At 39.8% G+C, this 23,004-nt stretch overlaps 1 protein-coding gene across 3 annotated transcripts in view; it reads left to right on the top strand.

Annotated features, from left to right (window-relative positions):
* The first annotated feature begins 12,885 nt into the window (after positions 1-12,885).
* The window catches only part of LOC147640076 (multicopper oxidase LPR1 homolog 1-like), a 121,293-nt gene continuing 111,174 nt past the window's right edge, over positions 12,886-23,004 (top strand). For 2 of the 3 annotated variants that reach the window (XM_086776819.1, XM_086776805.1), the window contains exon 1: positions 12,975-13,248. In XM_086776819.1, the coding sequence (XP_086632945.1) occupies positions 12,982-13,248 (267 nt within the window). In that variant the 5' untranslated portion in view covers positions 12,975-12,981. Of the gene's footprint in view, positions 13,249-13,337; positions 13,425-13,530; positions 14,455-14,776; positions 15,379-23,004 lie in introns of those variants that run through there. The other variant, XM_086776796.1, reaches the window with a different exon arrangement.

Raw genomic sequence — 23,004 nt, 5'->3', positions numbered from 1 at the left:
CAAAGAGAGGCCACTCAATTTATACTGGCCCTACACGGCTATATCTTTGATGTCATCATTGAAATTTATCAAAAGGAGAAAGAGAAGCATGGGATCATGTCAAAGATTCCCTTTATCTTGGTGGAAGATGAGACTGCTATCAAGAAGCGAATAAGGTAAGCATATCAAGTCCAAGAAACTTGAAACCGTTTTATTGATCCAATTATTTCTTTGAAATGCCAAAGGACGTCATAAACTCTTGTATTTACTCTTGTTTTCTTACCATAGGTGGAACACATGCAAAGGATGACACACTTGTGGGATTTGATGGGGGATACAAAACAGATGATGATGGATGTATGACAACTTGTATGATCAAAGTTGGAGAGGGATAAAAAGGCTATGACCAAATTGTTGATGCGTTTTAGAATTGTGTTGTTGGCGGGCATGCAAGAGTGTTTGTTGCCAACCCTCTACACATAGCCCTACCATGCTTAGTTCTAGCAGTTCATTGTACATGCAATCATTTTTTGGATGCATTGTTTGTTCGTAGGTAGTGGGGTGCCATCTCAAGCGGGTGGAATGGGAAGGAAAGGCCTATAGTTGGTGTGATAATTGGGCATGCCTCCGATGGCAATAGTAGACAGCAAAAGCTGATGCTTTCTGATTATGTAGATACATCACGTAGTAGATTTGGGATTGCTTGGAAGGGATGGCCACTTTCAGCAAGAATGGTGCACAACAACATCATTGGGCTTCATGACCTGGAATTTTTACACAATGGAAAAAAGCTTGTAAATGTTATCAATAAACCCAAGCGTCAATTGGCTATTAGTGATGTGTGGATTACCTTGAATCATGTGCTCATTGTGTATGATGCTTTTCCCATTGACAAGCACATGCTAAGGGAAGGAGATATCAGGCAAGATGATCATCAAAATTGGGCCAGAGCTAAAAGAATATGAAGTAGGTGAGAATGGTGTTTGGGAGAGCTGGCAAACAATGGAAAGGCTAGAAAAGAGCGGAGTATGCTAGGGACACAAGCTATCTTGAAGTTGCTAGGGATTATATGGACTTCTTCTTGTCTCCACACTTGAGCCTTGTGGAGCGATTTCATCTTGCATGAAAAGTTTCATTTTTCTTTCAAATTTGGAGGTCTTGGATTGCTCAACATCACAATTATACAATGAGTTCAAATTTCATCACTAATTACTTTGTTTAATCTTATGTTTAAGTTTGTAGGTCTTTCACTAATCCTCTCCTACGCTTCACAAAAAAAAGGTAAGCCCTCTTTTTCTTTTAATCGTTTATCTTTTCTCTACGTTTATTGTACTCTTGGGTGTTGGGTTTAGGTTTAGTTTAGGCTTGCATAAAGCCTATGCATAGGCTTGCATAAAGCTTCTTGTAAGCTTTATGCATAGTCTCTATGCATAAGCTTTATACATAGGCTTGCATAAAGCTTTTTTTAAGCTTTATATATAGTATTGCAAGCTCCATGCATAGGCTTAGAGCTTTATGCATAGGCTCTTTGCATAGGATTTAGAGCTTTATGCATAGGCTTGTGGGCTCTATGCATAGGATTAGATCTTTATGCATAGGCTTACAAGCTTTATACATAGGCTTGTGGGGCTTTATACCTATGCATGGGCTCTATTCATATTCTCTATACATAGATTTATGCATAGAGCATATGCATGGGCTTTATGCATAGGGATTTATGTATAATAGTCTATGCATGGGCTCTATAAATCTAGAACCTATGCATGGGCTCTCTATACGTAGGCTATATGCATCCTATGCATGGGCTCTATACGTAGGCTATATGTATAGCTTTATGCATAGAGCCTATGCATAGGCTTTATGCCTAGGCTCTATGCATAAAGCCTTTATGAATGGCCAATCTCCACTCTTTTGATAGGAATAGGTCCAAGTGGTGCACGCCCATCATGCTATGGCTTTGATGATCCTACACTATCAATGTCGACTAGATGCACCCCTACTCCCTCACGTCCATCTTCACCCAACGTCGTTTAGTAGTAGGGAGTTTGGGGGGGCTAGTAGTTGTAGTAACATGTGGGGGAGGAGCAAGGTGATTTTGTTTTGGCAAAAGTAGCACTAGGTCTCCTGAGTCATCGCCCCAACAGGGGGGTTCTCCATCCACTCATTTTGAGCCACCCACGAGGAGATCCATCCCACCATTTTATCCATGAACCCTACCCGGTACAATGTGGATGTCGATGCTACCCTCATGATGGATGCACGAGGGAAATAAGTCATCAGCTGGATGCATGTACTTGCTAACCTCGAGTTCACAAAGTCCTTTAACAAGTGGAAATCACAAGCTTATCTTTCAAAACAATATGTTATTGATGTGCTTAATGTTTAGTTTCATGTTTCACATGTGGGGCTCGCCTTCTGAGAGGGCTGAATGAAGACGAGGATGAAGCTTTTTCTCTCTAATAGAAAGGGTGTCACACTTTCGCTCGAGAGGAAAATCCTCCTTGATTTCTCACTTTGTAAGTATCCATTTTACTATTTTCCTTATCCTCTTTTTAAAATTTTATTTTAAACTATATTTTTTTCTTTAAATAATTGTATATTTTCTTAATTGTTTTTTTGTAGTAGCAAGAGGTTTTTGGCATGACCCAATAAAAGAGGAGTACGATTATGGATATTGAGTCCCCTATCCACAATTGTTGGCATGATTATGGATATCCAGTCCCCTGTCCGCAGTTGTGGGATTGGATGCATACTTGAGGTGTATGCTTGAACGAGTGCACTTTGGGGACTCTAGAAGACAAGGTAAGTAGCTACTAAGCCCTTCTATTATCTATATGTAATTGTATTTTATTGTTTTATACTTACCCTACTCTTGTTTGCATGTATAGAGGATGAAGAGGAAGATCTAGACTACGAACGTGAAGTGGGTGAAGGAAGTGAAGATGAGGATGAAGATGATGATGAGTTGGAGAAATCAGATGAGGATTCCAGGTAGCCTCCTCTTCCTTTATTTCTTTTTCTTATATTGCCAAAGGCCTAACCCATCGAGAAATATAATAAATATTTGGTTCACTTCCATTCTTCCTAGTTTTAGTTTCTTTTTCAAGTTTATGTTTGTATCAAAAAACTATCTGTATCAATAAAAAAAGAGTTGGGACAAATTAGGGAGTCTTGTGCAGACTCCCCAGTCTGTCCCATCTTAAATAATTGTTGAGCAGCGATCCCGTTTATAGTAAAAATAACAAAATTCTAGTAGTAAAAATAGGTCCAACATCTATGTACCCTTCTAGTTAAAAAAGCGTTGCTTATTTTGCTGCTAGGGAACCTCATTCTGTTGTAGTTTTGTGTGCATTGTTTAGTAGTAGATATGATGACATTAGACTCATATCATCCATCTAATCCTCCACTTGAATATCCTTCTGAAACTAATCATGTTTCAAAGTATTGTTGGAGTCAAATTGTCGGAGTCAGAGTGTTGGACTGTCAAAGTTAGATTCAGAATCGGACCGGAACTATTGGAGTTCGAGTTGAACCATTGGATTGTCGGAGTCGTAGTCACATTGTCAAACTGTTAGAGTTGGAATTGGACTAAAACTATCGAAGTTAGATTCAAATTTTGACTGGCGGACTGAGAGTTAGAGTTAGAGTCAAACTCTTAGAGTATTAGATTGTTGGAGTCATAGTCAGACTGTCGGAGTCAGAGTCGGAGTTGGAATCAGACTGAAACTGTCGAAGTCAGAGTTTGACAATTGGACTGTCGGAGTCGAAGTCGGAGTATCGGTGTTTTGAAATAGGAGTCGGACTATTGGAGTTGAGCTATTGGAGATGGATTGTTGGATTGTCAGAGTAGTCTTAGTCAGATTGTCGGAGTGTCACACTATCAAAGTCGGACTATTGGAGTTGGACTGTCAAATTCAGATTGACGAAGAGCCGACACACAAGGCAGTAGGGCATGGGTTGCTACATTGATCTTGCCTCATTAGGATATGAGAATTAGGATTCTCAGCCCAAAGTTTTTGAGACATGGCTACAAGATATCAATTTTTGCCACTCTCAGTGAGGGAGCTATCAATCTTCTTAGCTGAGTAAAGCAAATCTCTATACACCAATTGGGTTACATATGACTCTAGACCTATTTTGCTCATGAAATAGATGTAGAGGGAACTCTAATCTCTCTCTTCCCAGAGCATGCTTGAGGTAAATCCTTCTCAAGATTTTGATTAAGGGACCTGTTTGGCCATCAAAATAGGTGAATAGGCTCTCTCACTCTCTTCAAAATTTACACTGGTTAGAAATTCAAAATTGGTTGCACTTGTTAGAAATTAAATATGGTATATGTTTTTTGTCTCAAGTTTGTTTTAAGGTTCCGGTTAGTTAACACTGAACAAAGTGTACAAAGTTAGTAACGTAAGTAGTTTAATGGTTTATGTCTAAAGTTCTTTTTGGTTTTGTGCCAGACTCGGCAAAAATGTGCTATAGTCCCTACTCAAAATAAGAGAAGTAGTAGGACGAAAAAACAAGATTCCGTGGTAGTGGATGTGGAGCAAGAGGTTGGTGAATCGATCTCCTTAGCTCTTGTAGCTGTGCAAGAAAAAGTGGATGAACAACAAGAAAATGATGTTGGGATGCTAACAAGTGGAGAGACAAAGATGGAGGAGGTTATGACAAAGTCAATAGAAGGGAAAAAGGGGTCAGAAACTCTAAACTCATTAGTGGTCAATCCTAGAGTGGTAGTCGATTTGATTCCTCTTTATCGATTCCCTAGTTAATCTTGCTGTGATGTTTGCATCTAACATTTACATATATTTGTCTGATCGTTTTGTAGGATGAATGAGGACATAGTGGTTACTAACCTCAAAGATTACTTGTTCCATGTTCACACTCTTGTTTCATGTGATGCTAGTCCTTTTGTGGAGAATTTTATAGAGGAGGAGAAAAAGAGTATAGAAGCAATCCGTTAGAGAGATATTACACTAGGAAGTAAAGTTTGGTATCCTTTGACCCAATCCATCTTGGGTAGGATCGTCTTTATGGTAAGTGTCTTTTTCCTTACTTGTTTCCACTTTTATGAATTGGACACGCACCTTAGAGTGAAGAAGTGTTTGTGATCAGGGAAAATGGGATGTAAAGCTTGACGCTTACCTCAACCATGTCTAATGAAGAGTGAGACTCCAAGACTGTACAAATCAAGAAGACAACCAATACAACTTTCAAGCAAAGAATGGCATGAGTGGAACCTCGTTCATGCACATATATAAATTCTCATTGTGGTTGTTTCTTTTTTGCTTTGGCTCACGTGCTTTTGTAGATGATATTCATTGCATGGTCCTACGTGCTTTTGTAGATGATATTCATTGCATGGTCCTAAGTGGTTTGATAACTTTTGTGATCTTTCATTTGAGGACCCTTCGGCCAAGATTAGTGAGGCCAAGCTATAATCAGGTGTCCATTGTGAATTGTTCAAAAGAGTTTTCAAGTGCATATATTGCGGTTGCGGTTGCGGTTGCGGTTGCGGTTGCGCGGTTTTGATTACATATATTGCGGTTGCGGTTGCTTGGTTTTGATTGCATATATTGCGGTTGCTTGTTGATTGCATATATTGCTTGGTTTTGATTGCATATATTGCGGTTGCTTGTTGATTGCATATATTGCGGTTACATATATTGCGGTTGCTTGGTTTTGATAACAACATCAAAAGCTCTTGATTGCATATATTGCGGTCACATATATTGCGGTTGCTTGGTTTTGATAACAACATCAAAAGCTCTTTCAGTATGCCGTCTCAATGGATCATTCATTCATAGATAGGTTGGCCAAGGAGGTCATCATGGACCATGTCTTGATCGAGGTTAGAAGACTCCTTCAGTAGGTTTTGGTGGCTAGTGACTCTACGGTGTCCATCATCTTGCCAGAGAAGCCCACCTTAAAAGGTTACTTCAATGACATTAAGGCAATACACCATGGAAATTTGTATCAGCCATTTGCATCCATGATGTCCATTGGTTCTTTGCGTTTGAAGCAAGTTGATATTACAAATGCTAGTCTCGTCAGTTGGTTTAGAGCGTCAGTTGGTTTAGAGGCATGATGTCTCTATTTTTGGATGCTTGTGGTGGTAAGAGATTGTTTTCAATCAATGATGCATGATGTCTCTATTTTTGGATGCTTGTGGTGTTAAGAGATTGTTTTCAATCAATGATGGGAATGTATGTTGTGTTATTTCTATGGTTTGTGTGTCAAGGTTTTTGCAACAACAGTTGGTGGCTTTGAAGAACTTGGATGCAATGCTAGTAGTGATCTGTAAGGCTTGTACAATGATCTCGCCACCGTCTTACTGCATGTACATTGCAAATACCTTTGGTGAGAATAAGACACCAAAATGGAAACATTGTGGTTTCTGATTGGGAGAGGAAGAACTATCCTTGGTCAATAGATATGGCTCAAGGGACATACATAAAGGAGAAGAGGACCTTATTTGTGAGAGGCATTTAAAGGGATATTGCAAGTCATATTCTGGGTCCAAGGGAAATTTAAATGATGAGCAGAGAAATAAAATAGACAAAGAGCAAAGAAAGATTGTTGAGAAACAAAGGGCTAAAGAAAAAATAGGAGACAAGGACACATCAAAGAGAGGTGGGTGGCCAAATAATTCCCAATTTCAAGATTCGGGTTTGTTGTTTAGCATGGTAATTATGAATAATTTTTTGAAAATGGTTAAGATTAAGGGAATTCTTGTTTTTGTGATGCCAATACAGTGCTTTATTTCATTCTTTTTCCATTTCCATAGGTGTGGATTTTGATGTCCCCATACTACCTTAGTTGTTGGGTGTCACGACTCACAAAGAGTGATACATTGAGAGAGTGTATTTGCCACTTAGATCCTTTGAGAAGTTCTCTAGACTGAGTCCATTGAGGGATATGGTAAAGTTTTGGTGCCATGGTTATGTTATTTTGGGTAGAGAGATACTTGATGGCAAGTATGGAGAGGGTTTCAATGAGATGAAGAACTTCTTTCAGAGCTTGGGACATGTTGGTAAGAGTAGGAATGGGTAGAGGGGTTATTAATGGCAAGTATGGAGAGGGTTTCAATGAGTTGAAGAGCTTCTTTCAAAGCTTGGGACATGTTGGTAAGAGTAGGAATGGGTGACAAGTCTCTTGTAGTGTGGACTTGTGCATCATTGATCTTCCATGGGTGGCCCCAGTTCTTTGTAGGGTGCAATGCCCACATGGAATGTCTTGATAGATGAGCACATTACCTCCTCTATGGGATTAGCAAAGCTACTACCATGGAATTTGGTTTTTTTCTCCCCCCCTTCGATATTGCAGGTTGAGCGCATCTGTTTGAGGATGAGACTAGAGGTTGCATCTAGGTATACTTCTTAGGTATACTTCTTGCTATCTTTTGTGTTCTTGTCTATGTTGCCTATTCTTCACTTGGATTAACAGTTGATTCTATTATTTGATTGATGTAGCTAGGTTGCTGAGACATTGGATCATATGGAGGTTGTTGATAGGATTGGGATAGGAGTCCAGGTGTGTGAATCCTCTTGCTATATCTTTGTGGGTTAAAAGATATCTATTTTGGTTGGTGAAAAGTAGTGCTCTTGATATGTAGGATTGTGCTTTCAAAGTGATCTTGCTTCATCTCCAAGGAAAATTTCCCACTAGTACGGTAACGAGGGCTTCTAGAGTGATTGTTGATAAACTTTGGGTGCGCTTGGAGTCTTACATGATATCTTACTTGTTACCATCTTGTAAGAAGGATGGTCAAGGTGGAGCTTTGTGAGGTGCACTAGAGAAGTGTGATGGGTTAATTCTTATGTTCATGGAGATTTTTTATCCAGTAGGAGGAGTTATAATGGATCCGGGAGCAAGAATAGGACCAACATTGAGGGCCACATTGTTCACTGTTCTTGCATGTTTGGAGATAGAGTGACTATGAAATCTGCAATAGGCGGCCCATTCCACCACTAGAGATCGATCTCTGTGCATTTTAGGAGGTGTAGATGATGGATGAGCAAGAGTTTAATGTTATTATCCTAGCGGACAACTGGTATGAGTCAGTTATTATCCCAGAGGACGACTGGTATGAGTCAGTTTTTATTATCCCAGAGGACGACTGGTATGAGTCAGTTATCTTCTTGTTTGACTTGAGAGTATTTGTACTAGATTTCTTGGTGCAGTGCTTTGTTTAAAAAGGCATTTACCCTATTATGCAGAGAATATAGCACATCAAATGAAAAACGAGCCCTTCTTGGTGTATTGCTTTGTTTAAAAAGGCATTTACCCTATTCTATAGAGAATATAGCACATCAAATGACAAACAAGCTGTTATGACTGTGAGTTAGTTCTAGATTATCCTCATCGATATGGATTTGTGGGTGACATTGCAAGAGAATAGTAGCAACTTTAGATGTGATGGTCTTTTCCGTGCCTTGGTCCTTTTACTAGTAGATATCTAGGTTTTGGTTGTCGCACTATTGTTAGGATTTTGGGTCTTGTCTTTTACATTTTGGCATTTATGCTTTGGTTTTTTTGTTGTGGGTCGTACTCACAGACATCTTTTGGGTTGTTTTTGCTACAAATTATGATGTTAGTGTTCCTGGGTTTGACTTGTATATTAACTTAGTATGTTATGGATTGTTTTCCAAAGACATGTAAAGGTGGGGTGTTTCCCCAAGAAACATAGTTGGGAAGACAAGGTCTTGGAGGCTTGTTCAAGTGGCATACCCTGGAAGTTTTGACTTATGGCTCTGAAGTATTAGCTCAGTGAGTATACATACCCCCATGTATGTATTCTTCATGATACACAGGGTTGATTTTTTATTTTGACAAGTGTTGCTGCAACTTGATTTTTGCATTGCATATTGAAGATAACATTCCACATGCGGATTTCAACTCCCCCCCCACCTATTTCACTTTTCTCTCTAGATGTGCTCTAGTCTATGTGCTCCATTACACTTTTGCATACGAATCCTATGTAATCATGTAAGGTTGCTTGTCGTTGGATAGCCTCTGTGGAATGACTTAAAGGCATATGAAATAAAAGTTACATATCATGGTCAAGACCTAAAAGGTCTTGACCATTACAATACATGATTCCATAGGTGTGTAAAAACATCGAAAATATAAAAGGCTAAAGGTCAACTACGATATGTGATATAAAATGCCTATGGTACATAAGAGATACAAAGAGAGGAATTTGAAGGGCAAATAAAAAATGATCTGTAGTCGAACAAAGACACTTACTATGCTCTCTAGATAGATAGAGAACTTTATAGAGAGAGATCCTTTTAAAATGGATATCAAAAACTAACCTATAGGTGTCCAAAGATACTATGCATGCTCTATGCATAGAGCATGCATAGTCTATGTATGCATAAATAAATCATTCTCTCTTTATGCGTGCATGCTTTATGCATATTTCTCATATGCATAGAGCATGCATACTCTATGTATGCATAAAGAGAGCATGCTTTATGCATGCATATGAGTATACTCTTAATGCTTTATGAATATTCTCTCTTTATGCTCTATGCATAAAGAGAGTAGGATTTATGCATGCATGCATAGAGTATGAATGGTTTTCTGCATGTATAGAGTATCCATAGAGCATGCATGCATGAAGCATGCTCTCTCTCTTTATGATATTGCATGTATACATAGAGTATACATGCTTTATGCATGCATAGAGTGTGCATTGAGTCCAACTCTTCTCAACCACTCAAGGTAAGCTCTTTTGCATAAGATCCTTTTCTATTTATGCTTTTCTTGTTTACACCCTTTGACGTTGGAGTTTTGGGTTTACATGCATAAAGCATGCCATCTTAATGCATGCATAAGGATTTTATTGCTTTTATATTGAACCTCTCATGCATAAGGCTTGTGTATACGCATAGCCTAAAGCACAACCTTAGCATTTCTCTCTTGCTTACCTCATTTTCTTGTTTTGTATTGTAGAGCCTATGAGGCATATTCTATGCATGCATAAAGAGAGTATGCCTTAGAGCCTTATGCATACAAGCTTATTAGACCTGAAAGATTTTGTATACAGCATACGATGCTTGGAACTGATTGAACCAGTGGGTATGGAGCATAATGCTTGTGTGGATCCAGCATATCCTTGTCTTTTATGTCAACCTATGTGCCAAACACTTCTTCACTTCCACAGAGCCCTCTCTCTCTTGATCACCCAATGCATGTCGGCGGGTGTTACCCATTGCATGCGCATAAGCATGCCGGTAGCTACCAACATGCACTGGGAGCTCCAATGCATGCCCTATGCTACCTAAGCATGCTGGTAACCAACGGCATAAGCCATATACATGAGGCTTATGTATAGTCTCATTTATAGACCTTATGCGCATAAGCCGTATACATGAGGCATAAGCTTCTCTTCTCTTCTTCCACTTCTCCTCTTTCTTTCTCACATAGCAAAATATAGTTTACTTATAACTTTGTTTGTGTAGAGAACTAATAAAGTGTTGATTGCTAATTGATTAATTTTGGTTTGATTTTGTAGGTTCTTCTTCTACATCTTCAAGTCAACACATACAAATCTTTTGAAGTAGGAGCTCAACACTTAAACCTCTATTGATGTTTTTCATTCTTATGATGCACTTTCTTCCCCTTTCTTCCCCATGTGAACACCCTTTAAAAAGCCTTTATATTAAAAATATTTGAAATATTAAATGGGCAGCGTGGCCTTTCTCACCGCACCATTAAGGTTTTGAAAAACCTTATTGTTTTAGTATTTTGTGCAGCACAAAATGGGCAGTAGGTGGTCGAGAAGGCGTTGAAGCTGGCAAAACAAACGACCTCTAGGTACTGGATTGGTTGTATATTTTAAAGTACATCAAGTCAATGCTTTTATAGCCATGAGACTCTTCTACATGACATAAGAAATGATGTCAAATACGTATATAATATCTAGATGTTATAACCACCCTAAGATTTTGGTTTCACATGCACTTACACACACACATAATATCTAGCCTTAGAGGCTATTCATACACGGATACACACGTGTAAACAAACACTAGGACACACATACATGAGGCTTCGAATACCCAACAACTTTGACTAACTCTTCGATAGCTATTACTAATGGGCTTACTTCACCTATGAATCTCTTGAAAACTAAGTGTGGGAGAGTGTATGATATTTTTTTACGATAGGATATTTATGGAAGCTATTAGAGTGGTTGGAGGATCTTTCTAATGCTTGTATTTCTGTCTTTTTATATAGAATCACTTTTTAAAAAAATTAATGGTAGTGGTAATACAAGTATTTATTTCTTTCTCATTAATCACACAAAATCAATCAAATATCTAAGAGTATACATGATTATATGACCTGTATAATTAGATAAGAGGATATAGAGTAATACTTTTAAAGAATCTACCCCCTAACAACGATGACTTTCTTGATTTCAATAAGCTAACAAATTTAAAAGACTACCCGAATGGCTACTTGAATGGCATGCTAATGATAGCTAGTAGCATATGAAGGAAACCACTAAGAATCATCTTAAAGAGCATCGGAGTCGATACTACCACCACATCTTCCTTTAGAAAGCACTTTAGCTAGAGAGTGGCACATACTATTTTCATGATTCTCATGTAGCATAGCTAGATTTCATGTCCAATGAAGAGATGTAGAATGCCCTCTACTACTTTGAAAACAAGAAACCAGCCAAAAATGAGAAAAAGGAGTAAGGACAAGAGCCAAAAGAATCAACCTCAATCTTTCCTAAGCATGAGTGATGACTCTCCCAAATATCCACAACCATCTTCTAGCCCTACCACCAAACTGTTGAGGTATCGAGCTCAACTAGTGCTACGACGGACAAGACCAGCTTTTACAAATAAAGACTGAAAGGTATTTCTAAAAAAATTTAGAGTTTAAATACATTGTTAATGCCTTCATATACAAAGTAGTAACTTATAATACAATCTTCTTCTCATTAGGAGGTTTCAAATGGATGAGCATGAAGAATTTGGAAACTTGCGAGTAAAGGAAATTTAACTAGTCTTAGCCCTTTTTAGGACCCAATGCAATATTTATAGTGCATTTATGGACAAACGTGGATGATATTTTTATGAAGGCTAAATTCTATTTTCCTTAATGATAAATATCATTTTTCTTATTAATTTCTTAAAGTTCTCAACAAAGTTGTTTTTTAGTAGATTCTATTGATGTCACCAATCATTGTGTTGTGAGAGTTTTCTTAATTGGTTTTTTAGTAGATTCTCTTGATACCAGCAGTTATCTTGTTGTTTTGTGAGATTTGTTAAAGTGTGAAATTCTACATAGAACTTATAAAACTTTCAAGAATTGTAGGCAAGATAAAAAAAATTGGGGGCATGATAAGCCCTTTTAAGATTTTATCAAAACCCCCTCATACGACATATTGTTGGAAAGCTCTTGAAGAGTGGGTTCTAAATCTACATTCTCGACAACTTTGGAATTATTATGCTCAAGATAAACCAAAAACTGATTGAAAATTAAATTCTCAAAGTAATAGGATTTTTCTAAACTCCCTAATATGGTCATCTTAGTTATATAAGTGCTTACTTTTGCTTTTTAAGATAAGATATAAAAAGATAAGATTTTAGTTTTTTTAAAAAAACAAAGGGCTAGCTCAAGTGAATTCCGTTGAGTACAAGGAATGGTAGGGTTTGGGAAAAGACATGTTAGGCTTTGTTCAATTTCTAAAAAACCATTCTCAAATTGAGAGAAGGAAAAACACCTTCTAAAAAATGTCAAAATTTAGTTATACTTAAATTTAAGTTTAAAAGAAATGATGGTTCAAAATTACAATTTTCTTTTCAATTTTGATGAAAAGGATTGATGTAAAGCTCCGTACAAATTATTTACCGAGGCTTGGTGGAACTTACCTGCACGAGAATAACTTGTGAAGTGGGGTAGCTCGTCAGCGGACTGCGCATATTTTCCCTCCGAAAGCTTATAACAGCTTTTACGATGAGGAAGACCCGGACCACGATGAGGATGAGGGGTGGTGACTTCCAGCTTCTCGCTGCACTGCTTTCTGTGTATACAGGCATAGCAACTGGCCGCCACTCCTCAGCTCCAGCTAGCGCCCCTGCTATTGCTCCAGCCGCTGCCCCAGCTCCAGCTCCAGCTCCTACTGATGTGTGCACAGTTCCCAGCCCTTCTCTGGAAAAGTTCATCGAGCCCCTCACCTTCCCGCCCGTTATCGATGTCTCCCGCGGACAGCGCGTGACGCTCGGTGCATACAAAATCTCTCAGGTGAATTCCTTTACTTGTAAATCGCTACCAGCAAATGATGGTTCATGACCCATCCCACGAGTATATTGTTGATTATCACATTGGCGCAGAAACTGCACCGTGATCTGCCCAACACCACGCTGTACGCGTTTGGAACGAGCCAGGACACCGCTGTATTCCCAGGGCCGACTCTAATGGTTGGAAGATATATTTCACCCTTTTCAGCTAGCTTAGTACCGCAAGCTCAACGTTAATTTGATTTATGGCCTCTCTGGAGAGTTTTGATCCTGCGTTCCTGTGTAGGCACGGCGATACATGCCGGCGCATGTGCGGTGGGAGAATCACATCCCAGACGAACACCACTTCTTGCCGCAGACTATGTCAGTAGAGTGGGCGAATCCAAGCAGGGGTGGGGTGCCAGTTGTGGTGCACCTTCACGGAGCGGAGGTTCCCAGCATCTACGACGGCAATCCGGACGCATGGATCACGGCCAAGAACGAGACGGGCCCGGCGTTTGTGACCCAAGACTACGTCTACCCGAACACGCAGACGCCGATGGCATTGTGGTATCACGACCACACGATGGGCATCACGCGGCTGAACGTGCTGGCCGGCTTGTCGGGCATGTACATTCTCCGGCCTACGGAAGAGGAAGAGCGCATTCTGGGGATGCCGGACGGCGCCCCTCTCGTCTTCAAGGACTGGCGCTTCTACCACAACGGCTCCATCAACCTGCCGGGTCCCGGCATCACCGCCCCCCTCAACTGGTGCCCTGAATGGTTTGATGTGTGGCTCGTCAACGGCAAGGTGTGGCCCTTCGTGCGCGTGTTCGCCAAGCCTTACCGATTCCGCATCCTTAACGCGTGCAACGCCCGCTTCACCGCCCTCTACCTAAGCAACAACAATGTCCCCTTCCTCCAAATCGGCACCGACGGAGGGTTCCTTTCTGAGCCCATGCTCGTCGACGACTACTTCATCTCCAGTCCAGGCGAGAGATCCGACTTCATCATCGATTTCTCCGGGCTCGACGACCAGACGGAAGTGTTGCTGCACAACGCACCCATCGAACCCGACTCTTCGTACCGTTCATACACGAGGCCCCAAACGCAAGTGATCATGAAGTTCGACGTCGTTGACGAGGATGGCCTCCAGGAAGGCTTGATCGAGCATCCCGACTACCTCGACAAGCTTACAGCTTATATAGGGCGGACCACAGTCAAAAACAAGGTATCCCCTGCCTAACCAAAGTTGGTTACGAGTTTTTTTTTTTTTTTTTTTTGCAAGCTACGAGTTTTTTTTGGAAGCTTGCATTTTCTTCCTCTGCGATTTCCATAATGACTTTCCCTTATATATCCCAAATTATCACAATAATTTTCCATAGATGACACATGGTGTCGGCTACTTCAGGAGAAAAATATAGCGAGGCCTTCCATGATCACATGCTCATCATTATTGTCAATGGGCTAATGTTATACTAATGAGTTTATATTAATATGAGTGCATGCAATTAATTAATAGATTATTATTGTTGTCTAATAATATTTTGGAGGTGGTGGAGGTCCTGCAACCTCTTGTACGAGAAATCACAATGGTCGCTCACATGACTGCGAATCAACAAATATATGAGTACACTATAGGCAACATGACATGGGATGATCCTGTGGACATAGAGCCAATCGTGGGGAGCTTTGAGATCTGGGAGGTGATCAATTTATGGAGGTTTGCTCATAACTTCCATATGCACCTTGTTCAGTTCCAAGTCCTAAACGAGCAGGCGATCGACAGCGTGGCTTACAGAAACAATGAGTGTTCCATGAGAATACCATACCCAAAGAATGGCACATGCTTTCGAGGCTGTCCTCACAGTCCTGCCTCATATTATCAAGGCTGGAAGGACACCTTCTCATTGTGGGGAAATTCTATGGTTCGTATCCTCATACATTTTGCAACAAGGGATGGTGAACCTTTTAGCTTTGATCCAACTGAAGGACCCAGTTATGTGCTCCATTGTCATATTGTCCAACATGAGGATCACAGCATGATGAGACCCTACAGGCTCCATTATGATGACACTACAAACTATATGGCCAAATAAATGAGTGTTTTTTTCATCAACTCTATATCACTCCTTTGAAGTCTTTCGTTTTAGCATTCAACTACTTGGTGACTACCACCACACCCAAAAAAATAAAAATAAAAAATCTAGTACTTTCTTTTGCATAACTTCAAAAGTTGCATACATGTAGTGTATTTTACATTCTGGTTTGGTTGCATCAGTTCCTAGATTCGAACTCAAAAAATTTTATGTAGGAGAATCACATTTTATGGGTGCTTAATTTGAGGATACGTCATCGTTTTGAGATTATTCATTTTTAGCGTATGTAAGAAACTTTTTTATGAAAGTTTTTTCATAATTATAAATATAAGCCCCGATCATTGTTTTGAGTTTCTACTTGATTAAGATTTTTTCTCCAAGAATATAGAAGGTAAAACATAATTAAAAAAAAGTTTTATATTTTTCTTATATTTGCTTTGTCTACTTTTACATTTGCTTAAGTTTCCTTTATATGATAGTGTATTTTTCTTATATTTTCTTAAGTCTACTTTTACATTTATAAGTATTATTTTTTAAATATTAAATTTATATAAAAATAAAAATATATATTATTACATATGTCCAAGCCATGCTTTTGTATTTGTAATATTCTATTTTTTGTTAATTAATTGTTGTTTAACATATTACATATACTTTCATTTTTACTGTTGTATTTATAATTATATGAAATTGTTACCTAGATTTGTTGAAGCTTTGCTATAAAATTTGTAGTTATATATTTACTTTATCTTTTACTATTGCATATATAATTATATTAAACCATAATGTACATCTATTTAGTTATATAATTTTACTCTTAGATATATATTTTCATTTGTTGATTTTTTTAACAATTGTAAGTGGGTAATTATTATCATATAGGGTGGTTTCAAGTTTAAGGTGTCGAGTTTGTCCACTTAGGCACCCTATAAATATAAAGGAAAAAGGCATTTGTTTACCTTTAGTAGCCAATCTCTCCTAGCTAGTGAAAGAATTTTCTTTTCAGTTCGTTTAATGGGACGTAAAATGCAAAAATGGGAATATAGTTGTATAATCTAATTGAAAGTCCTCATTTCTTTGGGTATAAAGTCAATGTATACACCTTGTTTCTAAATTTGGATTGATTCTATAAAATGCTAATGTCTTTTACATATAAACTCATAAGTGCTTCCCACTTTGGACCTTGGATCTTCAAATAACATAGAGCTTAACTTGATTTCGTGAGAAACTATTCCACGGGAACACGGATTATGGAAGGAGGCCGGAAGCAATTAATGCGAGAGAGCGGGATTGTAGCCATGGGAACATAAAGACGCACATAATTTTTCCATATTTTTGTGCCGAAGTGCAATGTAAATCATTTTTGGTCAATGTGGGTTCTAAATGAGAGTTCTAAGTGTATTAAGCAAGGCTCACTTATGGGGTTGTCCGCCCATGTGTGAAAGAGGCCTAGGGTTAGGGTTAGTGACATCTTTATAAAAGAGATGTTAGCTAAAGAAAGGGGACGTTCTTTGGCCTTTCTCATAAGCTATTGAGTGAAGCTCTTGAGCTCTCAAGCTATGGCAACTCTCTAACTCTCTCTCTATTGTACTCTAATGAGCATCAAGCTCCAATGAGTATAGCTCCACTTCTTTCTCTTAATTTGTTTTAGCATCATTGAAGTAGATTAATCTATGATTAGTTGAATGCTTCTTTCTTTCTCTTGTGTATGCTGCATGCTTGTAGTGTGTGTGTGTGTAGTCTCCATTGATGCAAGCTCTTGCCCACTTTATTGGCAATGAGTTATTCATGGATAGACTCTCTCTATGAGCTTGTGGGTTTGTAAATGTTACATTCTATGCTTGCTTAAGCTTGTGGGTTAGTAGATGCACACTTATGGATTTGCTGGCATTAGGGAAAGCTAAGATTTAATCAATGTTTGAATGGGACTAAGAGATTGCCATGCATTGCTTGTTCTCTTGATTAGTGTAGTGGGTTTAAGAGATTGAGAGATTGATTGAGGTGTTGAATGGTTGAATCGTCAAGTGGTGGTTCATGTATGTGAGCTCTCCTGCAAGGGATAAGCCTTCATGCACTAATTGGGTCGAGTCCTCGGATTGACATTGTGTTTCTCAATACATTTGTTGATCGGTAGTACTCTATGAGCACTATATTGCACGGTAGAGAGAACCGCTCTACAATGGCACCGCTGCTGGGGAGCGAGTGCCTACATTAGTTGAGCACCATACACACACTACCACTCCTTGTTAAGTTCCAATCGGTTGCAAAACTGTTGGATAGGAGAGTAGGCTTTGGGACTAATTTTGGTACTTATTTAAGACTAATCTGTTGTTAAATTCTCTTTATTTGTCTTGCAATTTGAGTGTGATTGGCTAGCTACGCTTCTCCCTTGAGGTCAGGACAAGGATTCAACACACAGGAAGGATTGGAGGTAGGCGCTAAACCTGCCAATTTCAATTTGTGTGCGAAAAAGGGAGGCCTGTTTTGCATTTCTGTCATTCTGTTTGAGGATAATATTTACTGTCTGAGGTTAATTTTTACAGTTCCAATTTTATGCATGTTCGTTTTATTTTTTGTTCTTAGCTTAGTTTAGTTTTCTGCATCTTTAATTTTGTGCATTTTAGTTCTCTGTTAAACCTGCACCTTTAGAGAAACTGAAATCTGTACACACACATGAAGACTGAACATTTCGAATTTGTTGCAAATCTCAGAGCTGCACACACATTGAGTTCACTGCACACGCACTTCAAAAAAGAAAAAATAATAATAATAATAAAAGAAGGCGGCTGTGTGTGAAAAGCGCACCGCGCGGAGAGACCCACACACCGCACCATAAAGACCGCAAACGCATCAGATAAGGGGGTGCCAAAAAAAAACCGCAACCGCACCGGATAAGGGAGTCTGGAAAATTTTTCATTTTCTGCCGCAAAAATTTGGGAGGTTATCTAACTTTTCGAGAGGAGTTAGAAAACACCCATCGTCAAAATTTCAGTCCCGGAACCATTTTCCCATAGTGAGCTCAGTATGGAAAACTGGTAAATTTTAGGCGATTTTTGATCCTGAAAAAATACGCTATTTTTTTGGCCTAATGTGTTCGAGGGGGTTCAAAATGGGTTCTAGCAAAGTTTGAGGCAACTCGAAAATTTTTGGATTTTTTTGAGAAAATATAAAAATAAAAACCTTAAAATTTGACCTTATTCACTTGCGGTCGGGACGTTATATAGACACTGCCATAGGGTCTAGGGCACCTTCTAGAGTGCCTACGCAGGAAAGTGGAACCCAATCGGTAGGAAATTTGGCAGATATTGCTGAAACCTTTTCCGAATCCCAATCTGATACCCTTTCCAGGACAACTAGCTCATTGTCTATGGACAATCTAGGACCGTCAAATAGTCATCCCTTAGTCCCAAATAGGACACCCACAAGATCTTTTAATCCATTTGAAGCCGACATCATGGGGTTAGCACTCAATGTGAGACTTCAATATGTCTACACGAATGCTTAAGGAGCTGAGATCTTTAGGGATCCACAACAACGGTATCTCGTTAAGATTACGGACTTTTTCTCAGAGCTTGATAGAGCACCTCTAGTACATTTTCAGATTATAAAACTACCACTTCTTAATATATTTTTGTATTATATAAAAAAACCCCATATAGTGAATACGTGTAAGGAAATATCTACAGATTTTTATAATTAATATATACACCCCTTTTATACATTTTGAGATTATAAACTTTTTTAATTTTTGGATTAATAAACACCTTTTGTAGTTTTTTTTAACACTCCCCGCTCTTCCCCCAACCCCCCACCTCCCCCCCCCCCCCCCGCGGCACGCTTTTTCGTTTTGCATGAAAACATACACACATTTGATACTTACACATACTAAGTCTTAAAATAGCCATTCATTTTAAAATCTAAAGTTCTGTAAAGTTTTGTAAGGGTTTAAACATGCCCATGACATGTGAATAATGGCCATATATAAATGTCTTACTTTTGAGAAATGTGATGAAAGGAGTGTGTGTAACACCCTTTGGATCATGCCCCACTTTTATAAGCAAACATTGGGTTTTGCAAGTAGCCCAACTCTAGCACCAAGATATTATCCTACACCAAAAGTGCGACCACAGATCACACCACAACAACGTTTCTCTCACTATGACAATTGGAGGGTAGGGGAGCCAACTCGGCCTCCCATAAATGCACGTCGTGAAATGCGGGCAACAAGATCTTTGGAGGGGGTTGGTGAGGCAGGTAATAGGGGACCCACACCAATTTGGGATGCATGTGGACCATCTTACCAAAGAGAGGAACAGTTCCCACTGAGAGCGAGAGGCTGTAGGCCCAATGATGAGTATTCAAGACGAGTAAGGCCATCAACTCTTCAGAAACTGGTAAAGAAGTACGAAGGGTCGGGAGATCCATATGATCATGTAGCAGCATTTAGGCAAGCAGTTCGAGCTGAGCAAGTGACTGACAAGCATACGCAAATTGAAAGATTTGGGCTCACTCTTGAGGGAAAGGCCCTTGCTTGGTTTCAGGCACTAGAGGCTTCAGACAAATCTTCTTTACGAGTTTTGGAAGAGAGATTCATTGCTGCTTCTTCCTTGATGGGGATTCAGCATGACACAGTAGCAAACATCTACTCTTTCAAGCAAGGCGAGACTGAGAGTGTTAGAGACTGTGTAAATAGGATGAAGCAGTACATTAATCGTTGCTCAGAAGATGAGAAGCCCACCCAGAGTCGATTAATTTCTCTCTTCTTAAAAGGACTCAAAAATTCAACACTGCACACACATCTCTATGCAAAGAAGCATACAAATTTCAATGAGTGTTGCCACCATGATGCTATGGATTTCACAGATAACTTCAAATTCCAAGATGGTACTGGCCCTGAGGTGCAACCTAGAGATCATTGGGGTAATGACCAAAGTTCAGGGTCTAGCGCACTAGTAAATCCAGACCACATAGCTAACCTAGTACTAAGGAGATTGGGACAAACCTATCGCCCACCCATACAGCCACAACCACAGTAGAGCAGAGTGAATGAGGAGTGTACTACCTACAGGTCCTCATCTTTGTGGAGCATGTGGCGGTAACCATAAAACCGAAGAATGTAATACCTTTTCTTCTCTTGTCACAAACCAACCCACAAAGAAGTGGTGCTAGGCCTGTGCTTAGAATTATATCCACACAACACAAGAATGTACTCGCATTGCATGAATGAGACAAGAACGTGAGCAACAAAGGGGGGCATAGCAGACGTGACACGTGGGCCCTCTTCAGAGCCGAGGGATGTATTACGGACGCGTAGTTTGAGATGGCCATGAGACCATACGGTGGACAGGTACTTGAAAACTCTAAACGAATGATTTTGGTTTATTGAATTACATATATATATACTTATATACTATATATTACTTGAACAGGCACAAGCTGCCTACTGCACCTGCTCTGCCTGATGATCCTGCCACGACTGATGATCCACCTGCTGCCACTGCAGAGGGTGGACGTGAGCACTACTCATCGGACATTCCGACCGATGTGAGCTCATCTGATCATGGAGGGAGCAGCGAGTCATCATCTGGGTCTGAGTAGTACTCAGACTTATAGTATCACATTCCATATTGAGGATGTGGTTGTATATATATTTTTGTAACTGAAGCCATGGGCTACTTCAACATATGGACTCCCTTGTATATATGTGTACACATAAAATTTTGATAGTAATATTGAATCGTGAATTGATAGTATTGCATTCATGTCTGTCTTGAATCGTGTATTGACAATGTATGCATTCATGTCGTTCTTGTCTTAAATCTTCCTCGTGGATGGTGCAATGCATCCAAAAAAAAATTCAGAGAGTGCTATTGGTGCTGGAATGCTGGAACAGCATTCAGGTACCAAATAGCACTCTCTGGATTTATTTTTTTGCTCTCTGTTTGCATGTATAGACGCGTCAACACTGCAAAAATCACGTGTATATACACGGATACTTTGTGAAATGCGCGTGTATAAGCGCAGCTAAACTGACAAAACATGTGTATACACCCTCGTATCAGCGCGTCTAAGCGTAGCTAACTTGACAAAATGCGTGTATACGCCCTCGTATCAGCGCGTCTGACTGCTTCTATACACGTGCTTTTACACGCATGTCTCTGGCCGCGATGATACATGCGCTGATACACGGGCTCGTTACTTTTTTTCCACAAGTCATTTTTAGCGGCTAGGAGCGCGGGTATGAGCCCGATCCCTTGTAGTGTGAGGATCTTTATAATGCGATTCTTCACCCACTCATGGAAAAAACATGTGTGTGGTGGGTTTGGAAACTACTTATGCATGCACTGAACTACATACATGAGGTCTTTGTCTTTTTTTCCTCCCCATGGTTTGAAGGTGTCCTTATGGGTTTGGTTGACTAAATTACGGAAGGTATAATAAACCCTCCATCATGTGTCATCCATAAAAGGCCCACCCTCCTCATCTAGGGTGTAATAAATCATCAGGCACATTGCATGTTGCCCCACAATAGGTGAAGGTGACCGTGCACCTCCCCCAAAGCATCTGCTGCATCCACCTCTCCCACTACTGCATTGGTCACAGCTTTGAGAAGCCCTCGAGCTATCACCACACTTGATGAGTGGCATCTCAAGAGGATGCCACATGCTAGGGAGATGGGACCATGGCTGGGATAGGAGTGCACTGAGCACTACGAGGAGCTAAAGGACGAGAAGTATGGAAAGTGGAAGTATGAGGGTAGGAAAAGTAGAAGTGAGAGGGGCAGGGAAGGTGGCGGGAAGCATGGATGTGGGTGACTATCGAAGTCCGACACTTACGTGGTTCCAGACCACCTAGGGGAGCAACGACTAATACAGTTGTGCCCAATATAATAAGCCAACACTAGGATGTTGAGCTACAGAGAGATTGATTATGACTACAAAGTAGGTTTGTTCCTAACTCCACTATAACAAACCCCCCTTAGCATGGGTCCAAAATGATGCATTTTTCCAAACGCGTCACTTAAGCGATGACAAATGTCGCCTGAGCGATGCATTTTAAATGTGAGAAAGTCCCGTGAAAATCCTATTGTAATGGGGGCCACAAAGCAACAGATAATTATGCTCATATAAACGAAGCCAAAAGCAACTCTTGAAAACTGTAATGCATTGAGCGGCATCACTTATAGAACTGTCTCTTACACGACGCTCTGAGATTTAAAAAAATATCCAAAATAGATGGCTCCCCCGAATTCAAAGAAGCCATCTCCTTTGTCTACATTGCTTCCCTCTGCCAAGTAGAGGGACGATTGTGAGCTATCGCCACTGCCGCCTGTCACCACTTCTCCACCCGTCCCGCCCCCTACTTTGTGTATACAGTTATGCCGATCATACAAATGCTTTGTATTTAAAAGAGCCAACTGGCTTTGGCCTTTGTTGTTAAAAAATCGCTAAAAAAACCTAATTCACAAAAAATGTAGAGCACCCCTAGAGTAGAATCAAACCCTAAAGAGGACAGAGGGCTATGGAAGCCTGACATATAGTACATTGTCATAACTTAATCATAAATATAGTAGATGTCATGGGTAAAGTCTGTTTCTAGTTCCCCTGTTTCAAGATCACCATATTAGCTCCCCAATCTTGCTTTAACTTAGCCTGCCTAAACCAGGGTCTTCCAAGGAGCAT

Source organism: Cibotium barometz, chromosome 3, assembly GCF_041138505.1.
Source record: "Cibotium barometz isolate CiBa-2024 chromosome 3, ASM4113850v1, whole genome shotgun sequence".
NCBI classification, from domain to species: domain Eukaryota; kingdom Viridiplantae; phylum Streptophyta; class Polypodiopsida; order Cyatheales; family Cibotiaceae; genus Cibotium; species Cibotium barometz.
This window is presented reverse-complemented; position numbering and strand designations above follow the sequence as displayed.